The 20,437-nt window shown below is 41.3% G+C and overlaps 1 protein-coding gene and 1 pseudogene across 1 annotated transcript; one reads left to right on the forward strand and one right to left on the reverse strand.

The window, feature by feature from the left end:
- Nucleotides 1-5,715: 5,715 nt before the first annotated feature.
- On the reverse strand, nt 5,716-8,982 carry LOC114921833 (ciliated left-right organizer metallopeptidase-like). Its single transcript, XM_065950924.1, has 10 exons — nt 8,962-8,982; nt 8,584-8,709; nt 8,417-8,501; nt 7,570-7,685; nt 7,274-7,457; nt 7,130-7,199; nt 6,929-7,025; nt 6,676-6,783; nt 6,425-6,562; nt 5,716-5,874 (listed from the first exon to the last, which is right to left on the reverse strand). The coding sequence occupies exons 1-10, from the start codon at nt 8,980-8,982 to the stop codon at nt 5,716-5,718; spliced, it is 1,104 nt and encodes a 367-aa protein (XP_065806996.1).
- A 527-nt stretch (nt 8,983-9,509) lies between these two features.
- On the forward strand, nt 9,510-20,351 carry LOC136177509 (uncharacterized; annotated as a pseudogene).
- Nucleotides 20,352-20,437: the final 86 nt, after the last annotated feature.

Raw genomic sequence — 20,437 nt, forward strand, 5'->3', positions numbered from 1 at the left:
GTCCCTTTCCTGTCACCCTGGCCACCACAGATGACATGACAAAGTGTAATTATCATATGGCATTCAGCCTGTAAAGTCAGTGGTGAGCATCATGCTTTTATTATACCAATCCACCCTCAGACTAATGACTTTCTGTTACTCCTTTTCCCAGAATAAACCACTTACCTGCCAGAATGTTGTTCAACTTCTTTCAGGTTAAGGTCCTACCTCATGTTGATCAAGACACACCTGTTCACACACCTTTATTGATTATATCCTTCTTAACACACAACAAACTTTTTTAGTTCTATTTTTGCCTTTAATTCCAGTAATGAGAAAATGCCTGAGGATAAGTCAGCAACAATTACCTGACAACGCCTGCTTTGCTTTGAGTTTCGTTTCATTTTTTTATGTCAACTGTTCTTTCCATTACCTTTTTTTTGTTTTTGCACATGCCAACAAATAATAGTGAATTTAAAAAAAGGCATGGCAATTCTGGAAACTCCAGTGGTTATATAACAAGTTGTCATATATATGACAAGGCTCGGTTAAAAATATGAATTATATCTATTAAAAACCTTGTTTCATATATCTTTGATATGTTTTCTTCTGTGAGGAATAGCAGGATATCTCCTTTCTGACTTTAAAGAAATACAATAGTGATGTACTTTTTAACTGTACTTTACTTTTTGGTGTTAAAATCCAAAAGTATGAAAAGCATTAAACTAAATCAGGGTAAACTTTTATATCATTATACAAATGTTATACTTAATTGATGCTGAATTAATGCATGATGCATGAATGAATGTAGGATGTATCGTTAATTCCTGCTGCTCACCATCAACTAATGTGGGGAAGTCACCATAAAATTCATTCATTGAGTTCTTTTTAAACACATCATAAGTTAAGGGAATTTAATTCACAGCTGCTTCATACATTACTGTACAGTAACATAACATGACAATTTGGCTTCTTCTGCAGAAGCCCTCTCTTCATCTGTTATTGATGTCAACAAACATTGAGTTTAGTTTAGTTTATTATCTTTTCCATTTTTGTTACAAAGCAGGAGAAAACAGATCATTTGTATTGTATTTACTGCTTCTCTGTCCCTGCAGGCTTTAATAACATTAAGTACTGTAGGCCTACAGTGTATGTGTGTTTTTGTTAACGTACATTATAAAAGCTGTCATACATGAAATGCAGCTCAAATGATTTTAGAAATGGAAATCACAGGATGATTGTCATATATTGAGAAAACAATTTTAACAAAATTGTATCTGAAAAATAAAGACAAATTCAAATAACTGAACTCTTAATAAAATGTTTAAAATACAGAGCTCTTGTTCTGTTTCATGCTAAAAGACGTTTTTAGATTCAATCAGATTCAACCTGAGCAATTGCATGGTTCTAAAATAATAATTAAAATAGTGTATGATAACAGTAACTGAACAGCCAGCACTGTGTTTTAGGCTATCTCCATTCTGAAACCTCAACAATAAAGAGTTTTATAGCTTGGGGTCATTTGCGTCATTTTTATTGTCATTTTACTGCATTTAGACTACTTCCATGTAATCTAGATTGCAACATTCAAATGCTGTGAAACGTAGGATATGTACAGGCCTACATATTCAGAGTATTGATTTTATGACAAATCCAAAACAAAGAGGTTTTAAGAGAAGGGAAATTCAACAATTTATTTTCCTGCAGTTCATATGGAACATATGACAGCAGTGTAGTTCAGAGTCTTTGTGTTTTTTTTCTTCTTTGTCTTTTCCACATTTATATTATTTTGATACACAGTCAATGGTTCCACATCAGTTTCCTCCGGGCAGAATTACAAGAGTGTGGATGGTAGAAAGGTGACGGATCCCGTAAGCCATCACCAGAGTTGACTCCTCCAGGGTTTCGGCTTGGAACACAATCCGGACATCATCCTCTGTGCAGAAATAAAAATAACTCAGGTCTGGCTTTTATAGATAAACACATTCAGAAGTTTAAGGCTAATAAAACGATAAATGTTTTCTGATCTGTCAGAAAAACAAATGTATTTTTCCGCGTGGGTAGGCCTATGTTATAATAGTCATATAACAATTAAGAAATAGGGGACTACTACTACTACTGAAAATGAAGTGAGACGTACTTATCCTGAGGTCGTTTCTGATTTTCCGTTTAAGCTGCTCCACAGTGATGTTCTTCATCTGCTCAATGTTGTCACACAGATCGATGATCTTTTCTTCTCCTCTGGGACCGTGTACATTCACCTGGATCCTCATTTTTTACAACCAAGCCAGATCAGAGCACTGCGAGAGACGTGTCCAAGTGCAAACGATCCCAGTGCATTTAAAAGGTTAACGAGGGTGTGTAGGAAATCTGGTATGCGTCACCTATGAGCTGATTGGACATCATGTGACTTCTAGACAGGTGAATAAACTACTGGAGCTACACATCCGTTGTTGAGATGGAGTCGAGATGGGGAACAATCCGCCACGTCAACCAAGTACCCCGGCGCCAACGCAGACCAGACAAGTTGGAACTGCTCCCAGGAGAAGACCTTTGGAAACGGAGACAGAATCAAGGAACCCAGCTGCACTCAGGAGATGTGCATGCCATGCGCTACGACCTAGAGTGAGGACAAAATTAACTCCATCAATGTTTGATGCTGAACCAAGTAACTCATCGGACAATTTGGAAACTGGACCAAATGTTGATTTACAACCAGAGAATTGGCCAAGCACTTTGACAGCTGAACAGGAGGAGAGGTGTTACGACCCAAATGACACATGGTTTACATTCGTCGATGGAGAAGATGAAATGGATTGTAAGAGAACAGAACCCCCAAATTAATCTAAATTTTATTAAACATATAGTCTATAATAAGGTGAATTGGCCTATACTTAATATTTTAAGGTTATTTGGAGATTTTCAGTTAATTAGGCTACTGAAAAATCGATAGCCTAGTTGTAAAGTTGTAATTGTAAAGCAGCCTACAGCCCTTTGTATTTTGTTGCTATAGCCTACTCACAGAAGAAGTGTTTAATGTTTTCATTGCAGCAGAACATTTTGGGATATGTCCTTTTTTCAGGAATAAGTCAAACCCTGAGGCGTGAGCAGGAAAACAGAGTTAATGTTAACTACAGGCAGCAGTATGCCTTATCCTGTTTAGCAATCGACCGTGGTATAAGGTAAATGATGCACTTCAAGGTGTTCTTCATGAAGGGACTTTAGACTCTGAAAAACAGCTGTCCTGATCTCCTCTCCATCCATAAATTCCTGATACCTGACCTGACACCTTGTTGGGTGTCATTCTTTAAATACAAAACTAACTACCACTGTCTGTTGCTCTTTTTCTCCTCTAGTTGAGCTCAATGACTACAAGTCTCTCAGAGCAAAGATGTCCTGTGGTCATACTGTGACTCCAACGTCTCTCATCGACTGGTGTCTCTGGCAGCTGGACCAGGTATTAGAAAACTATTATTTTGTTATGTTTCTCCACATTTTCAAAACTGGAAAACAACTATTAGGTTGATTGTCAGGCTTGTTCTAGAGCTATGGATCTTATGAACTATGAGCAGTAGATTTACTTTTTATTTTTTGTTTGAATCCACTTCGTGTCTCTTAAAGCATGAGGATTTTAAATGTCTATTATTTTATAACATTAAGGACTTCTTTTCAGCTCTTCATCTGTCACTTAATTCATGGTGGTAAAAGTAAAGGACAGTGGCAATTAAGTACATTTGATTGATTTTCTGTTTAATTCTCAAGGGTAAGGTGGAGTTTGTTTGTGGCCAACCTAATTGTGATGCTGTGTGGTCATTTGAAGAGGTTTGCGAAATGGCTCTGCTGACTCCTGCAGAAACAACATACATTGACAAAAGAATGTTCAATAGAGTCGCCAAAGATCATTTGGATGCCAAAAAAGTAAGTATCTACCAATCACAGGTTCTAAGAGATATTGTGCATTCATACTGAAGATGTTTTTTATTATTTTTTTGATTTTCAACCAAATTTACTCAACAGTGTCCCGGCTGTGAGAGTTTAGTGGTGAGAAAGGACCAGAATGACCTGAGGGTTTGCTGCACAGTGTGCACACGTAACAAAGGAAAGGTTTACAGTATCTGCTGGCAGTGTTTAAAGAAATGGACAGGTCCATCTGAACATGCCGACTACTGTGCAAACCCTGAATGTGTTAATCAGCCACTGGAAATCCTGAGAAAGTGTCCCGAGATCAACTTCAAGGATGTTAAGATGGTGACCGGCTGTCCCTCTGTCCGTGCCTGTCCCACCTGTGGGTTTCTGATCGAGCATAACGGAAACAAATGCAATCACATCAAATGTCCCCGGTGTAAGGAGGAGTTCTGTTTTGTGTGCTTGAAGCTCTCTGCAGACTGTGATTCATATTTCAGAGCTTGCAACGATGGTGTCGCCCCAAGACAGACCTCTATACCAGTATGGAAGAGGAAATAAGATGATGTGTGAAAGAATGAACAATGCTGTAGTTTATTTTTCTGTGGGGGGATGTATTACAGCAATGTAGCAGACTGTCACTTCAGCATGTACCTTAAGTAGGAAAACTGTCAATGTTAAACTTGGTGCAGCCTGATCAAATGCCAGCAGGGTTTCTTTCGCAAAGCTGCAGAATTAAACAGTGTAAAGAGCAAACTAGTTCAACTCTATAAAGAGCCTCATTTCATATCACAAGCCATTCTGCTGCATTTATATGAGTTACAATCTAGATCACAGAAGTAAAAGGTAAGCTTCTCACTCTGAGCATGACATCATGGGAATATGGTGAATTACCCTGCCTGTGACACATGTCCATGTGTAATGTAGATTATTAAATGCAACAGAATATAATCAGTTATGGTTAAACAGCAGTTTTTAGCCAAATGTATATTTTTATGAATAGCAACACAGTATTCAGTAAAGACCGAATTTATTGGTATATTCTGATCTCAAGCCAGTTTGTGAAGGTGACAGTGTTTGAGGACTGTTTGGACTTTTTCAGGGAGCCATATGGGATCTGCTTTAAAATTAGAAGGGGAGCTTGAAAACTGCCAACAACTGGTTTGAAAGACATTCACTGAGTGCAATCATTATTTTAAAATATTTCATACTGACTTCAAGTTTTATCTCTTTCACCATCATGGAAATAATTGGAGTGATAGTTAAGAAAATGGAGGGCTTAGTGATTTATTTGATTCTCAAGACACATTGAGCATCCATAATTATACAGTTTATTTTACACAATGACAGTTTATAACTCAGGGATTACTACTTCTTGTAATATTTTGCTAAGTGGTGGTAACACAAAAAGGTGTCTGTATTCTACCCAAACTTCTCTGTACATGTGTTAGAATTGGGAATAATATTATGCTCCAAAATGAGTTTAATTTCACTTCATTTATAATTTTCATCTTAGTTTTTCTGTTAGGGTCATATATATATATAGATACTGTTTTTTGGTTTGGCCATGTTTCCTCATTATGTTTTTTTGGTATCATTTCTGATCAATATAATGTATGTAGGGTGAGAAACCAGCTGATTGATATTTTTGAGCTGCGTTTGACCACAACAGGTTATCTTTATGTTTTCACATTACTCTGTTCAATAAAAATTGTCATAAAAAGGCATTTTTTCTCTGACTGAATAACTCTACAATTACAACACAGCCTTCAGATAAATTACTAAGAAGAGACAAACAAAATTATTGAACAATTAAAGTTTATAAAGCTGGTTTTAGAGGCTGTGTTTCCTACAGATTACTGTGTTCATCTGTGCTGGTGTGGATCCTGATCCTGCAGGAAATGTATCGACGGCGTCTGAAGGAGGAGTGATGTCAGAGTACAGACACAACCTCCTGTCAGGACAGGAAACTGAACCCTGGTATCCTTCAATCTGACTGTAAAAAAACACAAAAGATATTAGATTACATCTGGTTTCATTAAATAGACTGCACATTTAACACAAGACATGCTTCACTACATACAAACATTACACTATTACTTTAGAAAGGCAATAAATCAGCTGTTGTTTTTAATGGTGCATGGTGTTTAAATATGGGAATTACTCAGATTGAGTAACCTGTTTTGTCAATCACACCAAATCTTGTCTAAATGTAAATAATCAATCAAGTCTTAGCCAGGTTTATCGTTAAGGAAAGTCATTCCCTCTCTTTTCTTAACTTTTTATTTGTAACGGGACCATGTACAATATTAAACATAAATGTTTCCATTTGATGCATTGTACCAGAGTCAGCTTAGAGCTAGTTTACATCTGCAGTCCCTTGGCATTATGTTATACTGATTTGTTTACAATTATTATTTTGCTACTATGAAATTAAACATTCAAATATGTCGGAGTAATGTAGAAGTATGAAAAGTATTTCTCCACACCACCAGTACTTTAAAACTGTGTTCTGTTTCTGTATTTTTTTTTATGTCATTACCTGAATGCTTCCCCCTGCTGGACACTCCACCCACTCAGAGCCTGACACGTGGATTTGGTACCTGTTTGGTCCAGTACACCTGTGTCTGTAACAGCGGCCCTCCACTGTGCTGATGAACGAAGGAAACTGACTCCGGTTCTAAACAAGAGACAAGTGAAGAAAAAAATGACTTTATAATCAACTTAATATGAGAGGGAAAGAAAACACATTAATACACTCACATGCACGCGTGAAAACACACGTGTACACACCTGTCTGGTCAGACTGGAGAAGAAGCATCGGCTGTCAAAACCAAAGATCTCCCCAGTCGAGTCCGCTTCAGCTGACCGCCTGGGGTTTTCCTTTTTCCAGCACTCACTCTGAAGGGAAAAGGTGGAGAGGGTAAACGTGATGCTCATATGAACATAAAAAAAGACTGAAAGCGTTGGCATGAAAAATAGAATTGATCCCACAAAGCTGTTTTACATCATTTGAAATTACTACAGAGCAGGAAATACTTCTTACTCCATTTTTGAGGGGTTTATACACACTGCATCCCTCCAGGTATTGATCAGTCTTGCACTCCCCTTTGTGGAGGTGAAGGTAATGACACCCAAACCCACTGAGAAGAAGAAAAAACGCAAAAAATGTAACATTTTAAATTAAAAAGTGGCTTACATTCCTATCCAGACTGTTGTGGAGGTAAACAATTATAACTTAATATACCTGCCAGAGCAGAAAAACGATGAGGATTTGTTCTGACAGGTTGACAGGGATCCAAACATGGCCCCTTCTCCTACAAATCAAACATTTATCATATATTTTATTTTTTATTTATTTTTTTATTTTTTATTCTTTTTCTATACTTACCGTTTCCCCACACCAGACTCTGTGCACTGCTCACGTCTACATTGTACCAGCCCGTGTCCTGTAATGCAGTCAAGGTTACCGGGTTGATCCGGACTGAAGATGAGTCCGCTAGCTCTGCTGCCATGATGGAGCCCTGAAAGATCCTGGACTCCCAGTGTGAGGACACTTTGCCAGGAAGTACACCCTGCATTAACAAAGTAGAAGATCATATAACGGAGGCCTCTTGACAAATCTGGTTAAGTTGGAGTGGTTCTGCAGCTCTGCTAAAGGATTTGAATTGAAGCGCTGTTCTGTACAAGGTTCTCTAGCCATCCCCCAAGCTCAGGATCAGTGGAGTTCAGGTGCTTCTGCAGGGCTGAGATGACAGATGGGGTGTAAATCCTCATGTGGCCGGATCCATCAGAGTAGGTCACTTTCCCTTGAGGAGAACAGTCGGCACTCAGCTAAAAAATAAAAAAACAAGAACGATTTTTCATCCAGGGTTAAAAACACTTTCAAAAGCATGTGAAGTCACATGGATATCTAAGCACACTTTGAAGTATACTTAAAGATTCCAATGTTTTGTGTACTGTAAAGTGCACACCAAAAGTGCCACATTTTGAGTAAATCAATTGAAGTGGGCATTTTGAAGTATATGTCAAAGTTAACAATTTAAAGTATATTTAAAAGTTTTCACTTTTAAGGGCCCTTCAAAGTGTACACTTTAAGTGCTCTTAAAAATTCAATCTTAATCCAAACTTCTTATTATACATTTTTTGAGTTCCCACTTAAGTGCATACTTTAAGGGAACTTTTAAACAAAATTAAAAGTGCACACTTTTTCGTGAACTTCTAATTGCACAATTGTAAGGGCACTTTACTGCCACACATTAAACAGTACTTAAGAGAGCACACTATTAAGGGAACTTCAAAGTTTAAACTTAAGGTCTCTTCAAAGTGACATTTTTAATAGCGCACATTTTGAAGTGCACACTTTAAGTGCCCTTAAAAGTGTGCCCACTTCAGAATGCCCTATAAAGACCACACTTTTAAAGGCACTTCAGAGTTGTTAAGGGCACTTAAACAGCACACTTTTAAGCCCACTTCACATGCTGACCTCAAAGTATTATATAATTACATAAAACAATTATGTTAAAAAAAAAACCTTGAGACATGGAGGAACAGTCTCGCCAGGTGTGGAAGAGCTCTTTAGAGAAACCCAGCACATGAAACAGCTCATGGATCACAGTCTGTAACATGAACACACAAGATTCAACACACAATTTCAAACTACCGAGAACATTTTTGTTTTTTTCATATTTAAAATAATACCTGTACAGCTGCCTGGTGACTAAACGTTTCTCCTTTCAGTCTTTCCCTGCAGATGACCACCACCCCGGCCACAGGTCGTCCAAGTGCATCTGTCTGGCAGTGAGCAGCGTCGGCCAAAATATTAGGCTTAGGGGGCAAAAGGACGCAAGGATGAGTATACTGAAATCAGCAGTTAAGGAAAGCTTCATCTTTCATGATTGTCGATTCAATTGCAAAATAAGAAACTGTGTATGTTAAGTTACCAATGTCAATAAGTAAAATTACGGAATTAAATTTTAAACATTTCTTTTTGAAATAATGTGACAATGAGAATTATTATCCAAACTACTGTTGATTTTTTTCTTTACTTGGAGGAACTTTAACTTTAACTTTACTTACTATGAAGTAAAAGTACTTCATAGTACCCACACATGTAGTCTATGAAGTACTAAGTCCAACCATATCAGAATCATTGTGTACTTATGGAGGAAAATGTTTTAAACAGACATCAAAATCAGAAAAAAAGACTCATTATAGTGATTTATTATGGACTTTGACAGTGGATTTCTCAAAAAGTTCACTGTAAAAGTACTTCATAGTACATGTGCATGTAGTCTAAGAAGTACTAAGTCCAACCATATCAGAATCATGGTGTACTTATGGAAGAACATATTTTTTTATATTTTTTTCCCAGGAAAACTGTTTTTTAAATTGTGAACACTGTAATGGCAATTTTTACCTTTGTTCCAATTATTGCCATTAATACACAGGTAGGGGTTAAGTCTCACGCAGATGCAAACAATGATTTTCCAGCCGTTATTAAAGTTGAGTTGAAGGTTTATTGAAGTGACTTGATGAAGATATGAGAACAAAAAACATACAATTTCCAGTGAAGCGTAGCCAGTAGAATGAATGAATTGTCGTTTGTCTGAGTGCTGGTCTGAAACATGAATGAGGTGAGAACTGTCTGTGCTCCCCGTACCTGTGCCCTCCCTTTCCTGTCACCTGTGCTACTATATAGACACGCCCCTGTGCATTCAGTGTCCCTATTGGAAAATAATATATTCAGATAAGTCTAATTATAAAACATGCCAACGATAAACACAAAATGGCTCCTACAAACACCTCATTTTGAAAAACGGAAGTTACTGCAGACTCGCAGTATTATTCTCACAATAATTTCACCGACCTCCTTAGCTATTCCCTGAACAGTATACAGTATTTTGTTTACTCCTGTTTCATACACGTGTATCTCATAGCCGGTTTTACAGTAAGACTTCGGCATTTATCACTTTTGCCTGGAAAAGGAGATTAATAACGGACTCGCTCTCTCTGTCTGTTCCTCCTGCTCGCTCTGCAGTCTGGAGCATTTACCATAAAGATCAGAATACGTGAGCACTTCAAATTTAGGGGCGTGTCGTACCAGGAGGTTTGCAAAATGATGGCTTTGACTGTTAAGGAAATGGAGTACTTTGAAGAGACCATTGCCCGTCTGACTGCTGCAGAATTCTTTGAAATTAAGCCAGTGAGTCGTCCAGTAGTGGAGTATTTCAGAATTCAATTTTCAATTCAAGTGCACTGTTTTAAAAGTATTCTGTGTCTTGTCTTCATCCTCACCAGTGCCCAAAGTGCAGAACACATGTTGTAGTTATCCTCTGAATGAAGCTTGATGCTAGCTTGACGCTCCCAGAACTCCTCTCTTAAGCAATTTTCATCCAAAAAATCCACGGGACCAAATGATCAAATTTTAAATGTTTACTTAAACATAAATAAACAAAAAACAGATACAGGTTAGTCCAAAACTATACAAAAAGAAAGATGAGGAGAGAGAGGTCAAAAGACTGTGTGGCTCCACTCTCTACTAGCCCGAACTGAGCCCAATTAAGTCCACAAGCCCCTCCCCTTCCCAGATCCAATGAACAAAAAGTATTACATGCATCCATAAATTTAACATGATGAGCAATAAGGCTCCTACAATATGTTATCAATGCCCTTGAAACAATTACTCAAAACATTAACTTAAATCAAAAGAGCCCACATGCTATGTTAAACTAAAGAAAACTTCTTGTTGTTCTTCATCCCATCAAATACTTGGCTTAGGATCTAGTCCATTATCATCAATGCCTCATCCTAATTGAGGGCTTGGTTTCCAGCACAGATCAAGTGTCCTCAGTTTCTTGAAGAAGACAAAGCTTGGTTATTGGACGCCATAGCTCATTAGTCTTGGTCTTTACTTTCACCTGGCGAACAAGGCCTTTCTTGTCGGGCAGGGTTGTCATGATTCTTCCAAGTGGCCATGAATTTCTCGGTGAAGTGTCATCCACAATCAGCACCACATCACCGACACAAAAGTTTCTTCCAGGCGTGAACCATCGCTGACGTTCTTGGAGCTGTGTCAGGTATTCCTTGCACCAGCGTTTCCAGAAGACATCCGCAAGATATTGGACCTGACTCCATCTGCGGTTAGCATACTGGTCGTCTTTGTTGAAAACACCTGGAGGTAACTCTGGTTTAACCTTCAGTAACAACAGGTGAAATCATTGAGGTCTGAAGATGCCTTTGTGATGGGCCTGCTGTTTATGACTGCCTCTGCTTCACACAGCAAGGTATGGAGACCTTCTTCATCAAGAACCTGTTCCTTCACCGTGATGTTAAGAACTTTTCTTACTGAGCGTATCAGCCGCTCCCAGCTTCCTCCATGGTGAGAACCAGAAGGAAGATTAAAGTGCCATTGGACACCCTTCTGTTGCAAGGTATCAGCGATCTTACTGGTGTTCCATTCTTGGATTGACTTCCTCAACTCACTGTCAGCCGACCGAAAGTTTGTTCCATTATCCGAGTAAATCTCCTTGACTTGTCCTCTTCTTGCAAGGAATCTCCTGATCGCGTTGAGGCACGCATCTGTGTCAAGTGAAGATGCGACTTCCAGATGTACTGCTCGTATGGCGAGACACGTAAAGATAACACCATATCTCTTTATTTGCCCTCTTCCTCTTTTCACCAGGAATGGGCCAAAGTAGTCAACACCTACTCTTGTGAATGGAGGATCGTCAGGCAGGACCCTGCATTCTGGTAGATCTGCCATGAGCTGCTTGCCAGTAGTTCCATGTAACCTTTTACAGGGGACACACTTCGACAAGAACTTCCTGATGGCTCCATTCGCTCCAGGTATCCAGAATCTTTGACGCAATTGAGCCAACATGTGATTCCTTCCAGCATGAGCTGTTAAATCGGGAATGTGTCTTATCGCAAGCTTTGTGATGTGTGAATCCTTTGGCAAGATGACTGGCTGCTCGCAATCATCAGGCATTGCCGCACGGCTCAACCTGCCTCCAACTCTAATGACTCCCTCTTGGAGTACTGGGTTCAACTTGTAGAGTGAACTGTTTTTCTTTACCCTTTGATGTTCTTTTAGCATTGTCAAATCTTCTTTGAAACTTTTCTTTTGACAGTACTTCACGACTTCAGTTTCTGCTTCATTTAAATCTTCACAGACTAGCTGTGTTCCTTTGAAAGCCTTTTTGAACTGATTCACTCTGCTTTCACCATGTAATGTGTTTGTTTATTTTCTCTTTGCTTTCAGTTCCTTAAGCAAATCTTTCAACTTAAGAAACCAGGCCACTGCACGCTTTAGATTTGTCCAAGATGAGTAGTAAGTCATCAATTGGTCCATCACATCTTTGGGCTCTTGCACTTGAATGACATGTGCTTGAGCCACTCTTTTGACCTCTGGGTCATCAACATCAAGCATTCCAGGGTCTGGATTCTTAGGCCACTGGTCTTGTATGCTGAGCAAGAAACTTGGGCCTGAAAGCCAGCTTTCATTCTTCAAGAATGCTTCCACAGTCTGTCCTCTTGACACGTGATCAGCAGGATTCAAGTTGGTATTAACATATCTCCACTGAGAGGTCTGAGAGTGATCCAAGATTGCTGAGATTCTGTTAGAAACGAAAGTCTTGAATCTTGTGCTTTCACTGTTCAAGTACTTTAGCAAAGCCGTGCTGTCAGTCCAATAGATTGAGTCTTGAAGTTCAAGTTCAATTTCTTTCTTCAGAAGCTTGTCCATCTTGACTGAGACTGTGGCCGCAGTAAGTTCCATTCTTGGTATAGTTGGAGACTTTAAAGGTGCGACCCTTGCCTTAGCCATCACCAAGGTGCATTGGGCTTCTCCAGATGCATTACGCAGCAGTAGATAACTTGTTGTACCATAGGCATCTTCGCTTGCATCAGCAAAGTGATGTAGCTGTGCAAAGACTGGTGTACCAAACTGCTTTGTCTTGATACATCTGTCAACTCCAAACTTCTCCAGCTGTTGCAAACTTGAGATCCACTTTTTCCAGATCTTCACAACTGCTCTGGCAGGTCTTTGTCCCAGCTGTATTTCTGCCTGCAGAGATCTTGTAGGATTCTTTTGGCGGGCAGTGTCACAGGAGCTAGAAAACCCAGTGGGTCAAAGATGGAACTGACAAGAGAGAGCAGGCCTCTCCTTGTGTGTGGTCGATCTTTGAGGTTGAGCTTGAATTTGAACTGATCCGATTCAGCACACCAATGGATTCCCAACGCTCTCTCTATTGGCAAACTGCAGTCATCCAAGTCCAGGTCTTTAAATCCTTGTGCTCTTTCCTCTTCAGGAATCGAGTTAAGCAACTTCCAGCTGTTGCTTGACCATTTTGTTAGACGGAATCCACCTTTAGCCAACATGCTTCTCACATCAGTGCAAAGCTTGATTGCTGTGTCTTCATCAGTAGTTGACTTAAGACAGTCATCGACGTAAAAGTTTTTCTTGACCGTCTTGGCAGTTTCCTGTCCAAATTCCTCTTCAAAATCTTTTGCACATTGCTGTAGCGCAAAAGTTGCAACACTTGGCGAAGATGTTGCACCAAAGATGTGGACCAACATCTTGTGTTCAACAAGTTCCTGGTTGTAGTTCCCTTCAGGCCACCATAGAAACCTGAATAGATCTGTGTCTTTGTCGCTGACCCTTATCTGGTGGAACATGGCCTCCACATCAGCCATAACCGCCACAGCTTCTTGTCGGAACCTCAGGAGGACTCCCAGCAGAGAACTTGTGAGGTCCGGACCCTGCAGGAGCTGTTGGTTCAGCGATGTTCCTTGAAAACTCGCTCCACAATCAAAGACAACACGCAGCTTTTGCTTGACTGGGTGTCTGACTCCATGGTGAGGCAAATACCATGTACGCCCATCAGTTGGCCTGCTACCATCACTGTCAAGCTTCACTGCATAGCCTTTCTTGATGATGTCATCGATGAAAGCAACATACTCTGCGTAAAACTTGACATCTCAGGAGAATCTTTTCCGTAAGTTCAACACACGGCATGTACAATGATTTGTTCCTCATCGGAAGGCAAGTAGTGTAATGATCATCCACAAGTTGTAATGATTGCGACACCATGTTGATAAACTGGTGATCATCCTTGGACATTTCCATGTCTTCAGTTTGTCCAGCATCAGGAAAGTCCTGCTTGAAGTGCAGTTGACAGAGCTCCTCTAGCCTGGCTACAGAGATTCGATTTGCAGTAACTTCTGTCCGTTTGTCTGCGTCCAACATTTCACTTCCACCTCTCAGAGGGCCATTCACTGTCCAGCCTAATATTGTTCTCACGGCATATGGTCCATCATCCACACTGTTGACCACTTCCAGCGGCTCCATCGCCTTGGGAACATTTGCTCCAATGAGCAATCCAACCTCTTATTCTATAGTGGGAAGTTTCACCTCTTTTAGGTGAGGCCAGCTGATAATATTCTCTTGGTGGGGAATATTATCTTTGGTTACTGGGATGTTGTCTTGTGAATACACCTCTGGAAGTTCAATAAACTGCTTACCTTCAAGGCTGCTAATTTCCAGTCCAGTCACAATGCGGGTGTTCACCACAGATTCATTTCCCATTGTTCGTAATGAGATGCTTGTATTGCGTCCATGCATGTTAAGCTGACTTATCAGTGACTCTGTAGCAAAAGTAGCAGAGCTACCAGGGTCCAGAAATGCGTACGCATTCACTGTCCTGGTTCCCTTTTGTGCCTTGACACAGACTGGAATGATTGACAGAACACAATCATCCTTATCCCAGTGACACTAAAGGTTTCAGTGGTTTGTACAAGAGCACTCGAGATAGATTGTTGCTCACAACTTTGTTTCTTTGTTTCTTCTTGTGAATCTTTGTGCAGCAGTGTTGGATGCAGTCGAGAGCATTCGTCGCATTGAATCCTTTCTTTACAACTGCTACTCGTGACCATGCTTCAAACATGCGAAACACAGACCTTTGCTTTTCAAGAAGTCAATCTTGTCTTTATGTGGCTTACTCTTGAGTTTTCTGCAAACTGTGAGGTTGTGTTGCTCTCCTTTGCAATAAACACAAGGCTTGCTGTTTGCGTCCACTGTTACAGGTTTTGATTTTGACGTTACCTGCTTGTTGTTATCCGTATTGACGAAGTCAACTAAGTCTTGAAACCTTGCTCTTTTCTTTGTCTTTTCTTGTATGTCACAAGCAGATTTTCTCCAAGTTTCTTTGAGCTTGTAAGGAAGCTTATTAACAAGTGCTTTTATGTTAGCTGTGTTATCCAAGTCTTCCATGTAACTAATATCTCTCATAGTGTTAGAGCAGCCTGTTAGAAACAATGCGAATGCCTGCAGTGCAACCCCATCTTCTGACTTGATTGTCTGCCAATCCAAGGCCTTCTTTATGTAGGCTTCTGCTATCTTGTAGTCATCACCAAAAAACTCCTCTAGCATTTGTTTGGCTTTAGCATAACCAGCGGAAGGTTCCATGTGAATACAGCTCTTAACTAACTCCTGTGGTTGTCCAATTGTGTACTGCAGCAGAAATTGCAGACGGTCACGATGATCATCAGTGCGGCCTTCAACACCATGTTCAATAGATCTGATAAAGGATTTATACTCAAGTGGGTCACCCTTGAATGTTGGAATGTTGAGATCAGGAAGTAATGATGCTTTGTGATTCTTCACAAGGTATTCTGTTACATTGGCTTGCTGAGAGATGGCTTTGCATAAGCTATCAAGCACTGGTCCATTATTGACTTCCTGAGCAATTGAGGCTCTTAGTCGTGTTGCTGGATTTTCGTAGTGTTCGTACTTGACACCTACACTTCTTCTTTGACACCTACACTTCTTCTTGACACCTACACTTCTTCTTTGACACCTACACTTCTTCTTGACACCTACACTTCTTCTTTGACACCTACACTTCTTCTGTGCTGGATTATATCAACACCACCATCGACAGTGTTACAACATGGAAGCAGATCACCACGTACCCAAATCAGAAGCCATGGATGAACAAGGAGGTGCGTCTCCTGCTGAAGGCCCGCAACACCGCCTTCAGATCAGATGATGCAATGGCCTACAGCGTATCCAGGGCAAACCTGAGGAGGGGCATCATCAAGGCCAAGCACTGCTACAAGCTGAAGGTAGAGGAACACTTCTCCAACTCCGACCCCAGACGCATGTGGCAGGGCATCCAGGCCATCAGTGACTATAAACCCAGAAACTCCACCCCGATAACCACAGATGTCTCCTTCCTGAACGAGCTAAATCACTTTTATGCTCGTTTCGATAGAGACAACAGAGAGACACAGACCACGACCAGACTTCCTGCAGACAACCAGCCCCTCTCACTCACCTCTACAGACGTCCACGCTGCACTGAGCCGGATCAACGCTCGAAAGGCTGCTGGTCCAGACGGCACCCCCGGGCGTGTGCTTAGAGCATGTGCGGAGCAGCTCACTGGGGTTTTCACGGACATCTTCAACCTGTCCCTCGCCCAAGCAGCTGTGCCAGCATGCTTCAAAGCCACCTCCATTGTCCCAGTGCCGAAACACTCCAGCCCGACAGGCCTGAACGACTACCGCCCTGTGGCACTCACACCCATCATAATGAAGTGCTTTGAGCGACTGGTCCTAGCACACCTGAAAAACTGCCTCCCACCCACACTGGACCCATTCCAGTTTGCCTACCGCAGCAATAGGAGTACAGAGGATGCAGTCTCCACTGCGCTGCACTCTGTGCTCACTCATCTGGACAATAACAACACATACGCACGAATGCTGTTTGTTGATTTTAGCTCAGCATTCAACTCTGTCATCCCCTCCAAGTTAAACACTAAACTCGGAGACCTGGGCTTCAACACCTCCCTCCGTCACTGGATAATGGACTTTCTGACCAACAGACCCCAGTATGTTAGGTCAGGACACACCTGCTCCACCACCATCACACTCAACACAGGCGTACCACAGGGCTGTGTGCTGAGTCCATTCCTCTACTCCCTCTTCACCCACGACTGCAGACCTGTACATGGATCCAACACCATCATCAAGTTTGCAGACGATACAGCGGTGATTGGCCTCATCAGCAACAACGATGACACGGCCTACAGGGAGGAGGTACAGCATCTGGCCGCCTGGTGTGCTGACAACAACCTGCTCCTCAACACCAGCAAGACGAAGGAGATCATCGTGGACTTCAGGAGAGAAAGAGGAAGCACGCACAACCCCATTCACATCAACGGGATGGCTGTTGAACGTGTCTCCAGCTTCAAGTTCCTGGGAACCCACATCACAGAGGACCTCTCCTGGTCCACTAACACCTCCAGTCTGGTTAAGAAGGCTCATCAACGCCTCTTTTTCCTGAGGACACTGAAGAGACACCACCTGTCTTCAGCTGTACTGATGAACTTCTACCGCTGTGTGATCGAGAGCATCCTGACCAGCAGTGTCTCAGTCTGGTACGGAAACTGCTCTGTCGCAGACCGTAAGGCGCTACAGCGGGTGGTAAAAACCGCCCAGCGCATCACAAGGTGTCCACTTCCGGCCATTGAGGATGTCCAAAGAACACGCTGTCTGCGGCGAGCTCACGGCATTCTTAAAGACTCCTCCCACCCTGCCCACAGACTGTTTACCCTCCTGCCCTCCGGCAGGCGCTTCAGAAGCCTCCGGACCAGAACCAGCAGACTGAGGAACAGCTTTTTCCCCAGAGCTGTTTCTCTACTGAACTCTACCCCCCGAACTCTGAACTCTGTCTCTCTCTCTCTCTCCCTCTCTCTCTCCGCACCCTGCTGACCCTTTCCCCTCCATATCACCTCACTCCCCGAACTCTGTATTCTGTCTCTCTCTCTCCCTGTATTCGAACTCTGTATTCTGTCTCTCTCTCTCTCTCTCCCTCTCTCTCTCCGCACCCTGCTGACCCCCCTTTCCCCTGCATATCACCTCACACCCATCATCCCCCCACCTCTCCTCCTGGTCACACACACACATCTCTCATCCATCTGTATTATTGTATTATAGTACGTTCATATTCTGTAAATTATCTGTAAACTGTATAACATGCTCACTGCATCTTAATCTGTAAATTATTAGTATAGCATGCTCACTGCATCTTATTCTGTATATTATTAGTATAGCATGCTCACTGCATCTTAATCTGTACATTATTAGTATAGCATGCTCACTGCATCTTAATCTGTATATTATTAGTATAGATGCTCACTGCATCTTAATCTGTATATTATAATCCTAAGAACACACTTATTTTGTAGCATTACTTATTTATAGCATTTATTTATTTTTATTGCATCCCATTAAGCCAGCCATCCAGATATACCTCATAATTCACTTTTTTTTGGCTACATCTGTAAATTTTGCAATTACTGTACATAGCACAGAATCACTGTACATAGCACAGAATTACTGTACATAGCACAGACTCTTGCACTCAATTACTGTACATAGCACAGACTCTTGCACTTTCTGCTTATTTGCACTTCTGGTGAGATGCCAAACCTCATTTCGTTACTCTATACCTGTATATGTGTAATGACAATAAAGTTGAATCTCATCTCACTTGGGACTAGAGTAGTCAAGTAATGCTGGTGGCTGAAAAGCATTCGGCACTTCCGTTTTAGCAAACTGTGCAACAGTATCAAAAACACTAATGTCTGCTCGTGTGTATTCATATTTTTGCAAAACTTCCATTTTTGCATCTGACTCAGCAAGAGCAGTCTCCATAGCATGCATTTCTTTTCTGGCCTTTATTGCAGATTCAATTCTTTTTTGTTCAGCTTCAAACTCTGCTTCGCAACGTTTTTCTTCTGCTTGCAGCAAAGCCTCTCTGCATCTTTTTTCTGCATGCCAATCTGCTTCTTCTTTTTCTATGGCCAATTTATCCCTTAAAGCTTTAGCTTTTGCCTGTAATGCTGCACGCTCCATGTCTGCCTTTAACCTGACTGACAAAGCTGATGACGACACACTTCCAGATTGTGATTCAGGTCTACTTCGACGTTTCGTGGTCGTTTTGGAAGATGTAGACTTACTATCTTCTGCCTGTTCAATACGCTTCATGACCTCTTTCATCCATTCTTCACATTTCCAGAAGAAATCATTCATTGACTTAATTTTAGGATCAAACCAATTCTTCTGATTCTCCAAAAATTCTGCTTCCGTCATAAATCGTTGCAAACTAGAATTGAGGTCACAAAATTCTTGCTGCAAACCATTAAAGTCAACACGTAGTTTATTTTTCACGATGTCCACGTTAGCATCATCTTCCATGAATTGCTCAATTTGCTTTTCCATGCTTGTTAGCAGGGATAGCTTGTGCCTGCGTGCATTCACCTGTTTAGCCTTATGCTCTTCTACAGCCTTTTCCGTCATTTTTACTTTTCGTTTTTCAGTGTCCTGATCCTCCATGACGAGTGAAAGTTCCACACTTATTTAGCAGAAATGGTGGCTGAAGAATGAGCTTTCTACGTACGTGAGTTCCACTTCAGTCAGTCTTGTGATGTCTTGTCCTCGTAACACCAGTAAAAAAAAACATGCGCACACACACACACCCATGCGGTCCTTGTGTGCTAGCTTCGATCCAAAGACTATGGCAGAACCATAAAAGATACAACTTACAGCGTGTTTTCCTTCCAAAACATCCGTGAAATCTGTGAAAAGCTAGTTTTTCCTTCATCCGTTTCCGTGCAGTGCAAGTCTTTTGTCTAATAATGTGGTTCTCCACTGAATGAAGCCGTAGCTTGACGCTCCCAGAACTCCTCTCTTAAGTAAGTTTCATCCAAAAAATCCACGGGACCAAATGATCAAAGTTTAAATGTTTACTTAAACATTAATAAACAAAAAACAGATACAGGTTAGTCCAAAACTATACAAAAAGAGAGATGAGGAGAGAGAGGTCAAAAGACTGTGTGGCTCCACTCTCTACTAGCCCGAACTGAGCCCAATTAAGTCCACAAGCCCCTCCCCCTCCCAGATCCAATGAACACAAAGTATTACATGCATCCATAAATTTAACATGATGAGCAATAAGGCTCCTACACATGTGGAGAGGACAGATCTCTCCAACCTGTGTGTGCACTGCACCATCTGTACAGCCGATCAGAAAAAGACATACTATTTCTGCTGGCAGTGTCAGAGGGAGTGGAAGGTTTCAGGCCCCAGAGCTGACCGCTGTGAAAATGACGGCTGCATCAACAAGGACCTTCAACTTCTGCAGACATGTAAGACCATCAGTCTGCCTGATGTGGAGGGGGTCACTGACTGCCCGTCAGTGCGAGCCTGTCCTACATGTGGCCTGAGTGTGGAACACAGTTCACAATACTGCAAAAACATCAAATGCCCTCGCTGTCACATTGAGTTCTGTTTTGTCTGTCTGAAACTAAAGCTTGAGTGTAACAAAACAAGTTCTTCATAGAAAAATCTGTCCGAGTGGTGTGGCCCCAAGACAGACCTCCATCCCTGTGTGGCAGAGGAAATGAGGGGAAAAGTGCAGGATTGTGGAATCCTTTTATCTGAGGGTGTAAAACAGCTCTTACAAAGAGAGTCTTTTTGGATGAATACATTG

Source organism: Labrus bergylta, chromosome 22 (genome assembly GCF_963930695.1).
Source record: "Labrus bergylta chromosome 22, fLabBer1.1, whole genome shotgun sequence".
Lineage (NCBI taxonomy): Eukaryota > Metazoa > Chordata > Actinopteri > Labriformes > Labridae > Labrus > Labrus bergylta.